Raw genomic sequence first — 21020 nt, forward strand, 5'->3', positions numbered from 1 at the left:
ATGCATCATGGCATAGGTCAAACTTTACATAATGTTTTTTTTAAAAAAAATTAATAATAAGAAATAAGTTTTACAGATTAAAAAGAAAAAAAATTAATTGCCAACTTTTTCATAAAAAAAAAGTAAAATCCGAGGAACAATTTCTTGGATTCAAGTGAATCCGAGCAAGTGTTCCTCGAATTGTTATAAGTTTTAAACGTTTATTTTAATTATATTTTTATAAAAAAAATTAATTTTTACAATATTTAACAAAAAAAATCCCGCTAAGTTGAACGACAGGTATTGATCGAGTCAACTCATTTCACTTATATAGATATGTGATACTGTTGAATAGAAAACATACTCTTTATTCAAAATACAACTTCGGATTACTGTAGCCAAGATCCTGTCTAAATATATGGAAATTAATCCAGCTACTAGTCTCGACATTTTTTAAAAATAAATAAATAATTAAAAATAAATCCAAATTGGAATTAATTGTACAGTTAGTTACTTTGAAGGAGTAAATTAAATATGAGAAAACACATTTAAGGACCAAAAACAATTGTAATATTTGGGTTAGTCATTTCTACACCGGGAGTGCTTCTCCCCCTATTTCAATTTCATTAGATGACGTGGGACCCATATATTTTTATGAAAATTGACATATGTTTTGATGATCCAATGATTGATATTTGACCACATCATGGGGGGAGAAGTACTTCAGGTGTAGCATAGAATAATCCGTAATATTTTCCAAAGGCAAATCTAATTATATGATACAGTAGTAATGAGGGTTTTATTATCCAGTTTTATGTTGGAAGTAATGATTAGGTAATAATATAGACATTAGGGTATGGAAAGTAGTGATGGATCTTATATGAATTAATATGCTGGACATTAATTTTGTTGAATTCAGGGTTTGAACAACGTGCTAGTACCCTAGCTAGATATTGCACACATTAAGACAACTTGGATAATTGTGCGTCACATTATATAAATAATATTTTATATTTATAGGTACATATAATATTATTTTCAAATAAATGTAGAGTTTAGTAATTTTGCATAATGAAGATTAAGATAGAATAATAATAAAAAAGGAAATTTTACATAGATGGATACCAACCGGTTGGTTTTTATTTAATGAAGAGTCTTTGCTCAAAAAAAGAGCATGATTTGTTGAGGGACAAATACACACGTTAAAAGCTAACACTAAAATTTCCTCTTTTTCCTCCTAAAGTATACTATTGAGAAAAATATTTCATCTCTTATAAAATTAGAAGAAAAGTAAATCTTTAAGAAAATGCATTGGGCCGGAAAATCGTCAATTTTTCGTATTCTCAATTTTCGTCATCTATGTGTTATAAATGAGTCGTGATCATGAAAACTTAATTTTAGTCAGTTTTATGTTTGATTTCTCTGGAGTACTAATATGACGTTGTAAATAGTTGATGTGTGTTCGAAAAAAAATTTATATGTCCGACGCAAAATCATCCTTCTAACGCGACCAAATTCATTTTTTTTTAAAAAAAAAAAAAGTTTAGAGAACTAAGATCCAATTTTTACAAGTTAGATGATGAAAACAAAAACATGACAATTTATATGACTAGATTGGATTTTTCATTGTCTTACTCTTAGTATGTCATTTTTATATTTCCAATAAAAATATTCAATATCCTTATATGAAGTATATATATCATTCATATACGTGACGATATGTCAGTATTCAACGAAAATAAAAATATATATAGAAAAACAATAAGTTGAACTGAGTTAAAAATTTTGATCAATTAGATGATCAAAACCAAATATAATATTAAATGAAATTAAAAATATATACATGTTTGACGACAAAAAAAAAATTATTTGAGTTAAAATATATGAAATCTAAATATGAATTTCTCTCCTTTCTCTAGGAATGAATCGATTTAGATTTAAATTGTACATGTGTTCAAATATATAACATACCACATTTGAAATCAAAAGGAATGAAGCTTGAAAAAATAATTAAACATTGAAAGTCGATCGATAGATCACTTTTGCTTTCCCAACTTTTCAATTTCTTTCCACCCCTACCCCACCCCCACACCCCAAATAGTCCCTCAAGTGTCACTTTCTCACATATACTTCACACAAAGGAAACAACCATTCACTTCATCTATACCTTTGTCTCTCTCTTTCTCCGACTTCTCCTAGCTCCTTCAAATCTCTGCAACTACTCCTCCTTTCCTCTCCTCTCCTCTCAAACCCCAATATTTCAAGATTTTTATTACTAATTTTCTCCCGGAAATTTAGCTTCCAATCTCAACCTTATTCCCCTCGAAAAACCTCACGCCCCACGATCATCAAACAAGAGATTTAACACCAACCCACAGCATACTATTACACCTGAGAGACATACACACATACATAAAAAGGATCAAGAAAAAAAGAATCGATTTATGGAGCTATTTCCTGCCCCCCAACCAGACCTTTCCTTACAAATCAGCCCACCAAACACCAAACCCTCGTCCAATTGGAATATCAGAAACGAAGATCATGAATTCTGGAAAAGGGCTTTGGATTCAAGAAACCCCCTCTCTTCAGTGGATACCACCCCCTCTTTCGACCTCCCCCTTTCCAAACCCACAAAAGATAGCAGCCACTGCCACGCCTCCACAGCCCATTTCCTCCACCAAACCCCAAATCCTAACATCTTTCACCAACAACTTCATTTCTTGAGGCCTATCAGAGGGATTCCGGTCTATCAAAACCCTCCTCAACCTTTCCCATTTCCTCCTAATAATAATAATAATAATAATAATCCTTGCTTGCAAACTCACGGCCTAATGCGGTCGAGGTTTTTGTCGCGGTTTCCGCCTAAACGGAGCATGAGAGCGCCTCGGATGCGCTGGACTACCACGCTTCATGCCCGTTTTGTTCATGCTGTGGAGCTCTTAGGAGGCCATGAAAGTGAGCTCTTAGCTTCATTCACCCAAATCTCTTTTCTTTTCTTTTTTTTTTAAAAAAAAATTCACCCCTCTTGATTTTTTAACTCAAGTACGTACATTTACAGGAGCTACACCAAAATCAGTTCTTGAACTCATGGATGTCAAAGATCTTACCTTGGCACATGTTAAATCCCATTTACAGGTGAATTAATTAATTAGCTAGTTAACCAAATCCTTCATTCATTTTAATTCGTGGCGTATTATCTATCAATTAATTTCCTCTGCCTGAAATCTCTACACTTACTGAAGGAAACAAATTGTTTTTGACTTTGCAAAGTTAAAAGTTTTCCACGATCACTTTAAATTCTCTCTCCACCCTTGTCTAAAAATATTCTTCCTTTTTTTTTTTTTTTTGCACTTGATTAATCAGTTAATATATATAATAAAAATGTTATCTGGGGTTTGTAAGCTAAAGAATCTAAGAACCTTTAAAATAGTGTCTTTAAAATTATATAATTACATTGCCGCGCGCATCACGCACACGCACATATGCATATAATTATCAAATTCCAATGTTTTCCTCTCTTCTGCAAGTGGTCTCTCAAATCCTCAGCACTTCTTTTTCAGCTAGATCTGAAGGTTCTGCAAGTGTGAAGCAGCTTTTTTGGCTTGGAAGAAAGAACCCTTCATATAATAAAGGAAAAATTGTACATATAAATATGTGTGTATATAAGAGGAGAGAGAGGAAGATGAAGTGTAAGCCATTTTTGAAAAAAAAAAATTATAAAGAAAAAACATAGTATAAGACAAGGAAGAAGAAATCGAAAACAGTCCAAGAAACACAGTTGAGTGGTAGTATATTTCTCAAAAGATTTAAACCTATTTTTCCTCAAGTGGCTACAAAGAAAACAAAGTACAGAACGCTATCATGACACAATGATATCTGCACAAATTCTTGGGTTTAGAAAACCACCATTTACTAACCATGGTTAGCCTCGAAAATTGGACATGTCTATGTCTATGTCTATGTCTATGTCTATGCATGTGCATGTATGTATGTTTTTACTAATAAAATAAAATGCCTCACTGATTTACTTGGATACACTATACATTTTCACTGTATAAACATTATATTGGCATTTGAAAAGCAATCACGGTAACAAGAAAAACGTAACATACATTAGAGTTCCTGCAGTTATTGATTTTTTTACTGCACCATTTTCTTCTTTGATACAAATGGGTTTTACTTTCTTTCAACTTGCAGATGTATAGAACTGTGAAATCAACTGATAGAGCAGCAGCTACTTCAGGTTAGCCTCTGACTTTGTTTCTTTTCTAATTTTGAAATCCAGAGACTATAATTTATATGTATGATTAATATTCTTGTAAGAATTAATAATAATTGAATTAATTCAAAGTATATATATGTGTGTGTAAAACTCTAGTTTCCTAATCTGTTTATTTTCCCCTTGTTTAGGGCATTCAGACCAGTTCGAAAACGGGTCGTCTGGAGACACTTCGGATGATCTCTTATTCGACATTCCGAGCTCAAAGAAGAGTACTCATGAAATAACCAATTATCAACAAGGTCCAACGCAAAATAATATGAATCAAGAAAAGGGCTGTCATGGTCTGTGGAGCAATTCGTCAAGGTAATTAAAATCAATCTACCTTGTTTATTGCAAATGGTAAATACATTGTAACTACAATGTGCATGCATCTTCTATATTAATTATACAAGGTCTTTAAAGCCTATAAATCCTATTGGGTCCGAGTCATTAATCTCAAGAAAAAGATGGAGCTAGAGAAAATTTATTATCTTGGGATAAAAAAAAAACGAAAATTTAAAGATTAATTTACTTGTTTTCTTTAGTTACTTCGTGTTCATAAATTGCTTGAAGAAAGATTAACTCCGTTGGATCAATTAGTATCTCGTTTCTTGAGCCTATTTTTTTGTGGTCCACGCACATTTTTCGTGGATGGAGACAAACGCAAAGACGTTGTACAAATCTAATTCTAATGGTGCATTATATAATAATAATCATAATACTATTTTAATTTCATCCTAAATATATATGTTTCTTTCATTTTTCACATAGATTATGAATATTATGATTTACCTAGCTAGTAGCTATGGATTTTCTAGAAATTTATGTTTTCTATTCGATCACACTATTACGTACCTTATTTTATCTTTCTTGTTACGTCTAAGAATGACATACATACATACATACATGCCTGCTTGTTTCATTTGAAAGTTGCATTTGTGTTGGACTTTAATTTTTGGACATATATAATTAATTTGTCAATTTATGAAAATCCCAAATTAAGACAATATCATGCTTGTAATAACTGCAAAGAAAAATACGTGCTTCAGAGTTTAATTCGAAACCCACCTGCATAATTATTTTGGCTGCTGAGTCTGGAAACATTAAAATGACAATTATTCAGATCCCAAGAACTTTATATTTGGTGGGTGAGGGAATTTAATAAATAAAGAGCTAGATCAAGCCAGAAGTTTCTTTCCTTGGCTTTAAATTCAATAGATGGAAGGATTAATGCTCTTAAATGTAATACCCATAATTTGAATTTGAAGACAAATAAATCCAAATAATATCCTTCCTCATTCAATCACATAATTAAGCAAGTAAAATAAATAAATAAAATATCTTAAAAAGAAATGAATTTTCCCCGATTTTTAGGGTAAATTCCATAAACATCCCCGAGCTTGAATATCATACGGTTCTTTTTTTTTTTAGGATATATATACGTCTTTTTTATGCATATATACATGAAGTTATCTTGAAATTAAAATATCTAAGTCAATAATAAAAATTTTAATGTAACGAAAAATAATTATATACTTTTCTTCCCCGTTCTGGATACAGAATCCCAATTGAACAAATAAAACTAAAAAGGAGCATATCTCTTACTTTGGATTTTGTGGGTTCCAGAATTCGAATAAAACTATTTTAAGAGGGACCCAAGAAATTAAGAAACTTACCCTCAAAGCTGAAAATTTTTATGGACCCAATGAAGAAATCTTGGTGCTAAAGCTGTAATTTTTATGTTTAATAATGGGAGGATGTCACATGGATGGGTTTCACTTTATTTTTTTGTACTATGAAAGAATATAAAATGGGGAAGTATAAGTAAAAGATTGCTTTGTTTTTCAGTGTTAGCTTTTTCTTGTGCATGGTTTCCACTGATTGAAAATATCATTGCTTTCTTTATTTTGTAGCTGGGAAGCTTTGTTGCATGGGAAACAGAGGGACTGTGGAGGGAACATTCAATCTCCAGAGGTATACTTTATTCAATCATCTGCTTCATATCTCACTATAACTAAAATACCCTTTTGATTTCCCAAAAATTTTACAAATTTGCGAAAATTCAAAAGAGCACGAATAATCTTTTTAATTTCTGCATAAAATTGATAATCTTTTAAAATCCTTGTTTTTTGTGTGAAAATTTTGCATCATGTATATTTTACTTTTTTGGGAATTCATGCATATTTCTTTAGATGTTGATATGTATTCTATCTAGTGTATAAAGTGAGTAGGAAAGCTTTTGTAAAGCTGGACATGTCACTTCCGTTATTTGTACGTGTTAGGTTTCATATTCAAAATTTATATTTAATAATTTAATGCTCTGTCTTTAAATATTTTGGGGTCAAGAAATTTATTAACACAATCGAGAAAAAAAAATCGAAAAGTAATGGGAGATCTTCACAGAGAGTGATAATTTTCTTTTTGTAGCTTTTGTGAAAGGCAAGAGTCTATGCATGACCATCGTACCTCGTACTTAATTAAGTTTATGATGGACAATCACTATTTCAATGATTATATGAAGGGAAAAATTTTGAGTCATGTTTTAATAAAATATCTAAAATCTGCATCGTATATCAATAATATATTTCAATATACTACTTTTTTTGCCACATTATGATATTAATTAGATGCCTTCTTTTTCCCTTTATTTTGTCTTAGTATACAGATATATGTAACAAAAAAAAAATTGATCTGAACTTACTCCATATACATAGTACATTTTTGTAGCATTGCTTTGCATAGTATTAGAAATTTTTATTCCCTTACTCCTTTGACCAAAACTGTCCTTTTATTCTCAAGTTAATTTATCACACTCTTCTTCCTAGCTATTTTACATAGAGTGACAGCACTTTAGTATGTGTCTATACACACACAAATACATGCATATATACTTACACACACACGTATATGTATATTGTTGTACATGTATTGGATGCAGAAGGAAATGGAACCAAAATGCTCAAGTTATGACAGAATATCAGATGTGAGCTCATCAAGCATATCAGAAACAAGTCCAAAGAAGCCTAATTTGGAGTTCACATTAGGGAGGTCACAGTGAAAGACATAATATTAATTGTCTGTTTTTCTAGTACGTACTGCTCGTAATTATAAATATATATATTCAAAAATAATTTTGAAATCATTTAATTTTTCCGATGGGAGCTGGTGAAAAGGAATCAAGAATCAATTTAGAGAAAAATTGGAGGGGGGAAAAAAGAAAAGTGGAAGGAAAAAAAGGGAGGAAAAAAGAGAGCTAAAGAGAGACAAGAAGACAAGAAAGACAGAAAGCAAACAAAAGGAGTTAAGGGAAGATATAAAAGCATATGCTTTTGCTGTCAAAAGATATGGGAATTTAAATCTGAATATTATTATATATATATATAATATATTCCAAGGTAAATATATTAAAAATCTAATTGATTTTGTATTTTTATCACCTTGGAGGAAAGATGAGAATTATTCTTGAAGAATGTTTGATGTTTCTGTGTGTTGCGTACGCAAAGAAATATACGTACGTGCATTTGTATTAATTTCACAAGAGTATACTGTAAATGGACTATAACTACTACATAATTTGGGGAAATTTTCAGTAAATATGTAAACCAAGATGTACATTATGCATATGCATATGTAACATTTTTCTTTAGTGGATTCAACTTGTCATATATTCTCGATCATATGGAGTATATCTTTCCTCGGAACTGTCACGTGTTTAAGTTTTTCTTTCTTGGAATCTTCACAAAATAAGAAAATAACCCAAAAAAAAAAAAATACATGGTAACATGAACTAAAAATATGCAATATTGTACTTACACATATCCTTGTAAGAATTCAACTAATATATACAGATCTCAAAATATGTCCACAATAAATAAATAAATAAATATATATATATATATATATATATATATATATATATTTGCATTATCGTACTTACACATATCCTTGTAAGAATTCAACTAATATATGCTTTTTTAAAAAAATTAATTCAGATTGTAAAAAAGATTTCATAGTACGAAACAAAATTAATATGTTTAAGCTTCACAGTCTTACTTATCAAAATATTTTAACACAGTTTCAAAGTTCTAAATAATATTATATATATCTTTATAATCTTGTAAAATAATAATAATTTTTTTAAAATATAAGAGGTTATACGTACGCTATTTAGATAAATTTCGTCAAACAACACTATATATAAGCTCGTGAACCGAATCAATCATGTTCTAACGTTTGCCTAACAAATGCCTGTTAATCCTCCTTCAATCAATTTGTGGATATAAAATGGCCTCAAATTATTGTATGGTACGATCACGACAATTTAAATAGATCATGATCAATTCATGATTTGATCAATTCTTGAAAACCTGAAAATCCATTTAAAAAATAAATAAATAGTTCTTTTGGTCCATTAATTAACTTGTTCAATTTTAGTTTTCTAGTCAAAATTTAGTTTTGGTATAATAACTTTTAATTTTCGACTAACTATTTTTGCTCAATTACTGATTTGTCATCGTAAAAACTGATGGAGAACTGAAAAATACTAACAAAATATTAAAAAAACATCTGACTTTTCAGATGTCACCACTACAATTTGATTAAAATAGTAAACAAAATCAAAAGTTAAGATACCAAACCCAAATTTGAAAATATAATGATCTAAAACCCAAAATTAAGTAAACCAGCCGTACAAAAAAAATTATTTTCCTAAAAATACATGTGATTGTATGAATTTGGAAACCTATATAAGCATGGAAAATGTAATATATTAATAAAAAAAATACATAAAAATAGGAAAAAAATATCATTTATATACAAATGGGCATTCAAGGAATCACGCGACTTTGCTGTTTTTCTCCAAATATGAAAAGTTTGAATTGCCTCATATATTCATTATTAGGGTAAAAAACAATGTAATTTTACGTACCCCTTTTTAGGAAAATAAATTAAAAATGCGTTATATTATATGGATTATGGAAACAGACTGAAGCCCTCTTTTTAGGGAAATGGTAAATAAAGAGAAAGAGACTGAAACACTTTAGATTTATATCAAGAGAATGAAACCCTCAAATGTGGAAAGAAATTGAAACCTTTCCAATATCTTTTACACTTGTTTGGTACAAGTTCCATGTGATTTTGGGGGATATTTATATTTTTTTTATATATCTCAATACATTTTTTTGTACACTAATTAGTCACTCATAAATGGATTTTTTTTTGGGAATCGTGCATATTCAATTTATATGGAAAAGATTAACATATTTCATTTTGATTTCGATTTTAGATAATTCTTGCATTCAGTGGTTGTATTTGAATTTTGAAGTATATATTTCAAATGACATTAATAATGGTTGTATTTGAAATTTATTTATAATTAAATAACAGTAAATTAATACATTAAATTTATCCGAACAACTAAAATGCATTTGATATCTATGCAACAACTAAATCAAAACATGCACTCTAATTATTTGCACAAAAACTCTTCTAGATTGTCTCAAACATTAATTTTATGAGATAGATATCGACCTAGTTAGCCCATGAAAATATATATATGTTTTTATATCAAAAGTATTGTTTTTACTTTATATATGGATCAGATCGATCCGTCTCACAGAAAACTTATCCAATTATTTGTTATGATTAATTAGCGAGTATAGCAATTTATTTATTGTTTGTTCTGAATTCTTCTACATACTTCACTTTTTATTCAAAAAAATTACCCCAACCCCAAACTCTAAAAAGTAAATCAAACCTTATGAGTAAATGTAATTAATTACATAAAGTTATGTAAAACCCAATACATCATCATGTATTCATGATCAATATAGAGATGTCTCAGATGAGTTTTTAAGAACTCGGCATTTTACAATATATATATGTTGCCCATTCGGTCATTTTAAACTCAAATAAATGTCTGCAAAGTCACCAATTCAATACACATATTGAAATCTATTTAAAAATTGTTTCTGAAAATTTATAGGAAAATGTGTGATGTATATATTTAATTTACTCAGTTTTAATAACTAGAGACGTATTTTTATCATAAAATTATATGTTGTGTAAGAGTGTATTGTTTTGATATCTGGATATAACACCTAATAAGAAATTATTTTAAGAAATAGTGGTGAAAATTAAATCAACGGTCATATCCATTATATTGTAACACATGATTTTTTTTTTTCACTTTATCAAAATTTATAATAGGTAGTAATAGTGTAACTTCAATCTTTTTTAAAACGTATAGTTTATCAAGCTTCAAGTTTCGATTGTTCTCTCAGCTCAGACAAACATTAAACCCCAACAATCTTCTTACCAATAGTACTGACACCCCTTTTAATCCATTAGAATCAAATACGTAACATATTAATCATAAGACCTAACATTTTCTGATTTACCAACTATAATCAATGATAACGGTATCGTCCAAATATTTTTTAACCTCGTGGCTGTTCAAACGTAACATTCGAAGGGACATAATAATTAATAAGATGGAAAAGCTAGGAGACAGAATTAAAACCATCAAATAATTTTAAAAAAATTTGTGCAGCCTTATTTTGTTATTTACCGATGCCAACATATAATAAATGGAGTGATATATTAATTATTGATAATAAGAGTATTTGTTTTATTTGTTTTATTTTTTTATTTTTAAAAAGGAGTATTTGTTTTAGTTTCACCCAATTCAAAGCAAAGTAAATGCATAGTGCATGTGGGTTGGCTGGCAAATGAGAAATAAATGAATGGGATCCGTACTTTTAATTGTTTGGGCAGAGGTTCATCAGTCTCAAAGAATGTCAAATTATTATACCATCATTACACTATCATTTATATTACAACCTCGACCTACGAACCATGACACGTGTCATAATCTGCACCCTTCGATTATCGGTCCAGAAGTGGACAGAAACCGTCAGATCTGAAAGAGTCTGTTTGGAGACAGCGACTTGTGAGTGTGACTTTATATTTTTCTTTGAGGCCTTATTTCCATTCAAGCTTGCCTTTTCTCAAAGCCATTGAGTAGCTCGAGGCACTTTTGCCATACAAAAGTTTTCTAATTTTTATGTGACCCGACCCCTCTTTACACTTCACGAACAATTAACTACACTATCTCTTATAAGCTTCATTCAAGTATAATTCTAAGAATTAAGGCTTTCATTTTTACGATACATAGCTTAAATGAAATGTGAGTCCGCTTGGATAACGTTTCCGTCCTAGTTCCTACAGTTTAATTAATTCGTTCTTGGTTTGGACCACGTAGTGCGGACAAATTTTAGATGAAAGTAATAATAATAACAACAATAATAAAAAGATTGAATTTGTAAAGTTTGCATATTCAAATAAAATATATTCTTGATAATCGTATTGGACTATTAAGTTATCTGCATCCAAGAAAGAGTCAAATATTGGAGATACAATTATATTCAAACTTTTAAAGCTATGTGTCCTAGTTAAAACCAACTACTATTGGTGCATGTAAATATAGAACCTCAAACCCTAAGAAAAATATACGACGGGAATTCTCCCTAAATTTTCAAGTAAGCTAGGGTTAGAGCATAGGCAAAACATTGCAGAGATTTTCGTCAAGTTCGAAAACACAATACTTAGTCCAAAACTTATTGTGTCATAAGATGTTATCAATATGAAGTTTGAATTTCAAACCGATCCAACGGTTAGAATTTCTCAAACAATATTTGCAAGAATTCTGCACAGATTTCAACTCGCGAAAAAAACATCTTTTGTTCATAGTCCATAAACGGATACAAATTTATTCGAAACTTGATCTCCACTTTTCACAATTTAGATAATGTTTTTATGAATGTCCTAACCAAATTTCATTTCGATATGACAACTCTATGTCTCTGACATTTCCAAAATTTAACTGAATTTTCGATTAGTGGGCTTTGTGTTTTAAAAGAATAAGTATGTTTTAAAATTCTATCGTTCATAATATGTTCAAATCTTCGCTAAGTACTTTCTACCCTTGATACGACATCAATTCTATTTGATACAAATATTTTTGCGGCACTGTTATGGTTTGAATTAAGAGTGGAATGAAAATTTCCGAACTATGATAAGTGTCAAGGACATGATGCGGTTCAGTGTCATGTTACGTTATGATAAGTCAAGTTATATTATGATAAGTTATCTTACGTCTTGATAAGATATGTTATGTTAATATGTCTATTAATTATGTTATGTTTTAAAGCCAAGCTTAAATTTTGTCAAGAATATATGTATATATATATATATATATATATATATATATATATATATATATATATATATATGTTTTAATATTATGTGATCGATCGGCTTCCACTTGCTGAGTACTTACCCCTTTCTTTCCTCCCAGATAATACCGAAAAACAGTTAGAGAAAAAAAAAACCAGACATGTTTGGGGATGGTGATGAAGAGAGTTTTTGAGTTTTATCGTTATTATTCTGATTTTTAAGTTGTATCACGATTCCGTAATTTTATTTCGTTTTTGATAATTTTGGAGTTGTAAAGACAATTTATTTAATTTGGAGTTTATTTATGAAATTGACTGGTTTTAGTTAAATTATGATTAAGAAGTTTTTGGAGTTTATTTATGAAATCAACTGGTTTTAGTTAAATTATGATTAAGAAGTTTGTTGTTTTCGAATTTTATTTGAAAGAAATGTCGATGTCACCAGCTCCAGAGGGTGGGGCGAGAAAATTATACTATAACATAAAATGAATATTTTCATTTCTCGTCAATAAATAAAAACAAAATTTAATTATTTAATGATTTCTTATATATTTTAGAAACCAAAAGCAAACCGATTTTGATTTTGTGTTTTAGGAGACATTTCCAATCCCTGATTAATCTAGGAGAGTTTCAGTCGGATCTATGCTCATTTGGATTTGCATAATTGTGTTATATATATATATATAGAGTTTTTTATGTTGCCCAACAACTATGTCCAACTTCATGTCCATCATGTACAATAAATAAGTTGACCAATACAATAGGTGAGTTGACTTGTACATGGTGGGCATGGAGTTGGACATAGTTGTTGAGCAGCATAATAAAACTATATATATATATATATGTGTGTGTGTGTGTGTATACTACTAATTCTACTTTGGTGACACTTTTTTAGTATTCCAAAAATGCCTTTAATATTTTTTTTATAAATTTTGATTTATATTTTTACGTGTGAATTCATTCGACGGTTCACAATTTATAAATTAATCTTTCAAATTTATATATTCGTCATTCTTCGTTAAAAAGTCATTAATTTTTATATTTTGTATACACGCAATGCATGTGCCACAGTGACAAGTATATATAGTTAATGTGAAGTTGGGATTCTTTTTTTCATGAAATAATTGCCATATAAAGGGCCTTTTTGAAAGTGATAAAAAAATCGATTTTCTAGCTTTGCAAAAGGATGCTGAATTCGTGCTCTCTTTCTTTTCCATATTGTGAGTATTATTTCTTTTTTTCCCCCTTTTTTGTGGGGTTAGAGTAAATTATTATTAATTGGATTTTTTTGGAGATGTTATTAATTGGATTTAAAGTAATTAAAATGTGCATCAGAACTATTGATGAAATATTCGGAATAAAAATTACAAACAAATTACGACTAGGAATAAATTGATGAAAGACAAATTGCATCTCTTATCGATATATTTGTTATAATTAAATAATTATAAATATGAATTAATTAAATTATTAATAATTATTTTAAAAAATATATGGTAGTAAAACTAAATTAAAGATAAGTATGAGGACCAATTTCTCGACTAGTTAACCTCATTAAAATATTATTAAAAAGATAAAATATAAAAAAATTAATAAGGGATAGCCCGGCTTGAATGCCGGGTAGACAAAGACAGAAGTGTGATAGCAGAAGCTGTTGTAATACTCAGAAGGTATGGTCTCCATCACATCCCTTTTTTCCTTATTCCCAAACCATCTCTTCAATTTATACCACACACACATGACACGCACACATATTTTTATTATAAATATAAATTTCAATATTTCGAAGATATCAATACTAGTATTTCGCAGCAACAATGTTCATACATTTTTTTTAAAAAAAGACAATAAATAATAAATTATAAAATTTAAAAATACTAAAACAATAAATTATAAATTATAAAATTAAAAAATAATAAAAATATAACGTTTTCCTAAACAAATATTCACAAAAAATATATATATCTTATAAAGTGAATGTCATATTTATAAATAAAATAATATCAAAGAGCACAAAGTGAGTTTTTAATGACTAGAAAAGAGAAAACTGTATAAAATGACTATTTTGCCCAAAAATTTTGATTTTATTGAAAATTAAGTTAGGAGATAATGGTAATTTCAAATCAAGATTCGCCAATTAATTGAAAGTTTGTTAATTAGAGGGTCTCTACTTTAATAAGATAGTAAGATATACAGTACTACGGGTGCAAACGAATCGAGTACCATGCATACTAATCGAGCTCGATTCGACTCGTATTTTGTTTACTCGATTTCGAGCTCGATCGAGTAATTAATTTCAAACTCGAACTCGACTCGTGTATATTTCGAACTACTTGAACTCGAACTCGAAAAACTCAAAAAATAAAGTTATATATAAATAAATATAGATAAATATATATGATACCCTGGTAAGCCAGGGGTGGCAGGGCCACGAAAGGCCAGGGGAGTCAGGGCTGTATTAAAGCAGGCTAGGAGCTTCAGAATTCCGGGAGACCAGATCTGCATGACTTAGACAAAGCCCATGTCTCAAGGGCATGATCCCCCACGACTGCCATAATCCCGAGTCTTCCGGCTCCATCATGTGTCATAGGTAAACGTGGGTCACTCCTGCACCCACGATCCAGATCGTGGCCACTACCCTAGAAATGTGGAGTGACTCTCTCACTCCAAGGCCTATAAATACCTGGCCACAGACATTTATAGAGGTATGTTCATCTAAAATCCCAAAGCACTATACTCATTTTTCCTAAAAGCCCACTCTATTTCTAAGTCTGACTTAAGCATCGGAGTGGCCCCGCCGGAAAACCTTCCGGCGCCCCACTAACGTGCTTTCATTTTTTTCCTTGTGAGCAGATCACCTAGATCTAGGAGGGACAAACCACATTTTACACCTACTAGCTCGGTCATCACGTCAGGCCCACTTCACTACCCTGACAACCCGGGCCCCGGTTTGATAAACCATCATCATTGGCGTCGTCTGTGGGAAGCTTGTTCTATAGACGTAGATATGGCTTCTCATGAGCAAACATCACCTGGAGACCACCAGCAAGGCCGGAACATTACCATTCCTATGGAGCAGTTCGAATCATATGTTCAGGATATGATACGGAAGTCGTTGATAGCTGCAAAGCAACCACAATCAAAGGACATAACAGTGGAGAAAGAAAGGAACCGGGGTAATCCAAACCCTAATGCCCAAGTTAGAGAAGGAGAAGAAGAAGAAAGCTCTTGGATTCACTCAATACAGCCTTCCATGGCGGATGAGTTGCATGAACTTAGGAGAAAAGTACAGAAGTTGGAAGAAGGGGGTTCCAAAATGGCTTGGCCTATCAAGATTCCGGGTTGCCCTTTTTCGCAGGAGGTGATAGAGGAGCCCTTGCCATTAAATTACAAGTCGGCAAAAATCCGGGAGTATGATGGGAGCACGGACCCAGAGGAGCACCTGGCTCGGTTTGAGAATGTAGCTATGTTACATTGCTATGGGGATAAGATCAAGTGCAAAGTCTTCTTAACCACTTTGGTGGATTCCGCCCAAAGATGGTTTGAGAAGTTGGAGCCCCAAAGTGTTCGATCCTTTGCAAAATTCAAGCAAGTGTTTCTGCAACACTTTGGCAGTAGCAAGAGGTATAAGAAAACTGCCTATAGCCTATTTGAAGCAAAACAGTCAGAAGAGGAGTCTCTACAAACCTATATCAAAAGGTTCAACAAGATCGCTTTAGAGGTCCCGACCTGTGCCCAGGAAACCAAGATCACGGCCTTCACTCAAGGTCTTTGGGAAGGGGAATTTTTCAAATCACTAGTGAAGAAAGCACCCCGGACTTTCGAAGATTTGCTGGCTCGGGCTGAAAAATACATTAACATGGAGGAAGCTCAGAGGCAGAAGAAAGAGGTAACCCGGCGGGAGAGAGGCCGGGAACAAGGAAGAAGTAGAGAAAGCCATGATCCCATGGGACGGTTATCCTGGTATGCTCCGCACCGAGGGACTCGAGATAGGGCTGTTCACGTGTGCGAAGAGGGAGTTGCGACCCAGACCCCTGTTTCTAGGGGGAAGTTCTGGAAATACTGTGCGCTTCATCAGGAGTGCACTCATGACACCAGTGAATGCCGAACTCTGCAGCAGAGACATCAGCTACCTTATGTTAGAGATGGTAAGCCGGTTCCAAAAAAGCCCCGATGTGTGCCTTGGTTTCGGGGGTCACAGACACTGGTTTCTCCCCGGGATGTCACCAGCTCTCGGGAAAAAGAGAAACAAGAAATGGATCATGCAAAAAAGGACAAGACATCAGGAGATGGGCCTGCCAAAGGTATCATTAACATGATATCAGGAGGATCTACTGACGGAGATTCAAACAGGGCTAGGAAGGCCTGGAGTCGGAGGGAAAGTTTAGGGGTGGAGGAAGGGCGACCGGGTTCAGAGCCAATCATCACATTCGGATCCCAAGACTTGGAAGGAGTAAACTTACCACATAATGACGCCTTGCTTATACAAGATCGGATCGCCAATTATGATGTTCGAAGGGTTGTCGACTCAGAAAGCTCAGTAAACGTCCTTTTTCAAGAAGCATTCGAGCAGATGGATCTGCATGGGTATGAGCTGAGCCCGGTAAAAACTGCCTTATATGGTTTTGCAGGGCACACCGTTCAACCCCAAGGAGAAATGTTGCTGCCCATAACCTTAGGGTCAGGAGATGAGAAGAGGACGGTCATGACAAGATTCACATTAGTAGAAGCACCCTCTTCTTATAATGTCATCTTGGGGAGGCCGGCTATGAATTCTTTCAAAGCCGTGGCCTCAGATTACCATCAAAAGATCAAATTCCCAGTGGGAGATAAGGTCGGAGAAGTCCGAGGAGATCAACCTTCTTCCCGAAAATGCTATGCCGAGACAGTGAAGGTAGATTACAAGAGGGCAAGACAGAGTGGGAAGGAAGGAGCCCAGGGGGGAAGAGAAGTCTGTTCTGTGGAGGAGTCTAAAGGTGAGTATGAAGAGGTGGAGCTGGAGCTAGGGCAAACAGGGAAGTCTGTTAAAATAGCCCGGGACTTAGAAGCAAGGTTGGCTGGAACATTGAAAGATTGCCTCATTCAGAATAAGGATGTGTTCGCCTGGGATCAGGGCGATTTGATGGGAGCTTCATCTCATGTTGCAGAACACAAACTCAAAATCATCTCTGGAGCCCGGCCTGTATTACAAAAAAGAGGCATTTCGGGGCTGAGAAGGATAAAGTGATAGCGGAGCAGGTTCAAGAGCTACTGCGGGCCGGACACATTAAAGAAGTACAATTTTCTACTTGGTTGTCCAACGTAGTGCTAGTACCAAAAGCTACTGGGAAGTGGCGGATGTGTGTGGATTTCCGGGATTTAAATAAAGCTTGCCCCAAGGATTGTTATCCTTTACCCCGGATTGACCAATTGATGGATTCTACATCCGGGTGTGAATTGCTGAGCTTCATGGATGCATACCAGGGCTACCATCAAATTCCTTTAGCCCTGGAAGATCAAGACAAAGTCAGTTTTATCACCTCGGGAGGTACTTTCTGTTACGTGGTTATGCCATTTGGTCTAAAAAATGCAGGGGCTATGTATCAGCGGATGATGGACAAGTGTTCCGGGAACAGGTGGGTCGAAACATGGAGGTATATGTGGATGATGTATTGGTGAAGTCCAGAACCCGGGATTGTTTTATACCCGACCTGGAGGAAACTTTTGTTACAGTTCGGCGGTATGGGATCAAGTTGAATCCGGCCAAGTGTATGTTTGGGGTGAAAAGTGGCAAGTTTCTGGGGTTCATGGTCACTGAACGTGGGATAGAAGTCAACCCGGAAAAAGTGAAGCTGTTGCGGGAAATGCCTTTGCCAACATCTATCAAGGAGGTACAGCGATTGACCGGCCGGATTACAGCCCTGGCTTGGTTTATAGCTCGGTCGGCTCACCGCAGCTATCATTTTTTCCAAGTATTGCGGAAAGCCCAGAGGTTTGGCTGGACTGAGCAGTGCGAGCAGGCTTTTCAGGAGTTGAAGGAGCATCTGGCTAGCTTGCCTATCCTGGTTAAGCCAGAGCCAGGGGAAAGATTGTGGATATATCTGTCTACTACTGAGAAGGCGGTCAGAACTGTTTTAATAAAAGAGAAAAAGGGAGATCAGAGGCCTGTGTACTACGTCAGTCATGCTTTGAAGGGGGCGGAAGTTAGATATACGGAGATTGAGAGGATGGCCCTGGCTCTGGTAATAACAGCCCGAAAATTGAGACCTTATTTCTTGTCTCATCCGGTAACTGTTCTTACTAATAGCCTCCTAGGGCAAATCATGACTCATCCGGATGCCTCGGGGAGGCTCGTAAAATGGTCGGTGGAGTTGGGAGAATATGAAATTGAATGCCAGCCGCGTAAAGCCATCAAAGCCCAGGCTTTATCCGATTTTTTAACAGAGGTGGCCACTTTTGGCCAAGAGGAATTATGGAGGGTTTTTGTAGATGGAGCCAGTGGTGTTGGAGGCAGTGGTGTAGGGGTCATCCTGATCTTACCTACCCAGGAGAAAATCGAGATAGCCGTAAAGCTGGAGTTCCAGGCCTCCAACAACGAAGCTGAATATGAGGCTGTGATAGTTGGGATGCAACGGGCTCGGGAAATCGGGGTAAGTCATATTATAATATATTGTGACTCACAGTTGGTTGTTCAACAAGTAAAGAAGACCTTCTATGCCCGAGAGGAGAAATTGATAAAATATTGTAAGATAATTGAAGAACTTGAGGCCAGTTTCACTACTTGGAGTATAGAGCAGATACCCCGGGAAGAAAATAGGGAAGCAGATGCCTTGGCTAAAAGAGCGGTCACTGGGAAAAATGTTAGTAAAGAATCCCTGGTACAGAGGGAAATGGTGGCTGCCATAGAAGCTCGGGAGCCGGTCCTCCGAGAAGATACATGGATGGCCCCGGTGGTCAAGTACCTTACCCATGGGGACCTCCCGGAAGACAGAGGACAAGCCCGGGTCATACGAAGATAGGTATCCAGATTTGCTATTTTAGGAGGAAGGCTTTATAGGCGTTCCTATCAGGGCCCTTTGCTCAAATGCTTGGGGGAAGGGGAAACAGAATATGTCTTGCGGGAAGTGCACGAGGGATGTTGTGGAAACCATGGAGGGTCTATGAGTCTGGTTCGAAGGGTATTGTTGTTCGGATACTGGTGGCCCACTTTGCAGGCTGATGCATCTAAAATTACCTGGTCTTGTGAAGGATGTCAGAGGTTCGGCAATATACAGCATAGCCCGGCTTGTAGCTTGAATCCCGTATGGGCATCGTGCCCCTTTGACCAACGGGGTCTGGACATAGTAGGACCTTTTCCACAAGCCCGGGCACAGAAGAAGTTCTTGCTGGTAGCCGTTGATTATTTTTCCAAGTTGGTGGAGGCAGAGCCTTTGGCAAAAATAACAGAAGCCGAAGTGATGACGTTTTTGTGGAAGAACATAGTGTGCCGGTTTGGGCTCCCAAGGAAGTTGGTTTCGGATAATGATAGGCAGTTTCAGGGGCAGAAATTGGCAGATTGGTGTGCCGAGATGAACATTAAGCAGGCCTTCACCTCGGTCGCCTATCCTCAAAGTAATGGTCAAACAGAAGTGACCAACCGTACTATTGTTCGATCTTTACAGGCTCGGTTGCATGGAATGGGGAAAGATTGGGTTGAGGAGATCCCAAGTGTGTTGTGGGCCTATCGAATCACTCCTCATACGGCTACACAGGAATCACCTTTTAGCCTGGTATATGGTTCGGAGGCTATTCTGCCAGTAGAGATTGGACAACCTTCAGCTCGGATTAGGGCATATGAGGATACGGAAGAAGGAGCCCGGACACAAGAATTGGATCTCATTGAAGAGCGAAGGGAGAAAGCAGCTCGTAGAATGGAGGCCTATAGAGCTCGGGTGATGAGAGCCTATAATCGAAAAGTCAAACCTCGGGAACTACAGGAAGGAGAGTTAGTATTGAAGAGAGTTAATCCAGCGGGGGAAGTGGGGAAGCTAGATGCCCGATGGGAGGGGCCATACAACCATATCACAAAGGTCGGTGCTAATACTTGGTACCTACAGGATAGTCAGGGACATCCCCTCAAACAACCATGGAATGTTTTACATTTGAAGAAATATTTTATGTAGTGTTTTGTATTCGATGTTTATTAATGAAGGAGTTTATTCATTAAAGAAGGTTTTTTATTATATAAGCCCGGGAGGTTCCAGGCCCCGGCACCATCTTAAGCCCAAGGCATATATAAGCCTTTGGCATTATATAAGCCCGGGAGGTTCCAGGCTCCGGCACCCATCTTAAGCCCAAGGCATATATAAGCCCTTGGCATTATATAAGCCCCGGAGGTTCCAGGCCCCGGCACCCATCTTAAGCCCAAGGCATATATAAGCCCTTGGCATTATATAAGCCCGGGAGGTTCCAGGCCCCGACACCCATCTTAAGCCCAAGGCATATATAAGCCCTTGGCATTATATAAGCCCGGGAGGTTCCAGGCCCCGGCACCCATCTAAAGCCCAAGGCATATATAAGCCCTTGGC

General features: G+C 34.8%; 2 protein-coding genes across 2 annotated transcripts; both read left to right on the plus strand.

Annotated features, from left to right (window-relative positions):
* Positions 1-2131: 2131 nt before the first annotated feature.
* Positions 2132-7837, plus strand: LOC140864070 (probable transcription factor KAN2). The gene is made up of 6 exons (XM_073267978.1): positions 2132-2934; positions 3038-3114; positions 4177-4222; positions 4390-4564; positions 6154-6214; positions 7179-7837. The coding sequence occupies exons 1-6, from the start codon at positions 2424-2426 to the stop codon at positions 7296-7298; spliced, it is 990 nt and encodes a 329-aa protein (XP_073124079.1). The 5' UTR covers positions 2132-2423; the 3' UTR covers positions 7299-7837.
* Positions 7838-15481: 7644 nt separating this feature from the next.
* Positions 15482-20615, plus strand: LOC140861516 (uncharacterized). The gene is made up of 3 exons (XM_073264538.1): positions 15482-17697; positions 18047-19403; positions 19524-20615. Exons 1-3 carry the CDS (start codon positions 15482-15484, stop codon positions 20613-20615), a joined length of 4665 nt encoding a protein of 1554 aa, XP_073120639.1.
* Positions 20616-21020: the final 405 nt, after the last annotated feature.

This window comes from Henckelia pumila, chromosome 4, assembly GCF_033568475.1.
Source record: "Henckelia pumila isolate YLH828 chromosome 4, ASM3356847v2, whole genome shotgun sequence".
NCBI classification, from domain to species: domain Eukaryota; kingdom Viridiplantae; phylum Streptophyta; class Magnoliopsida; order Lamiales; family Gesneriaceae; genus Henckelia; species Henckelia pumila.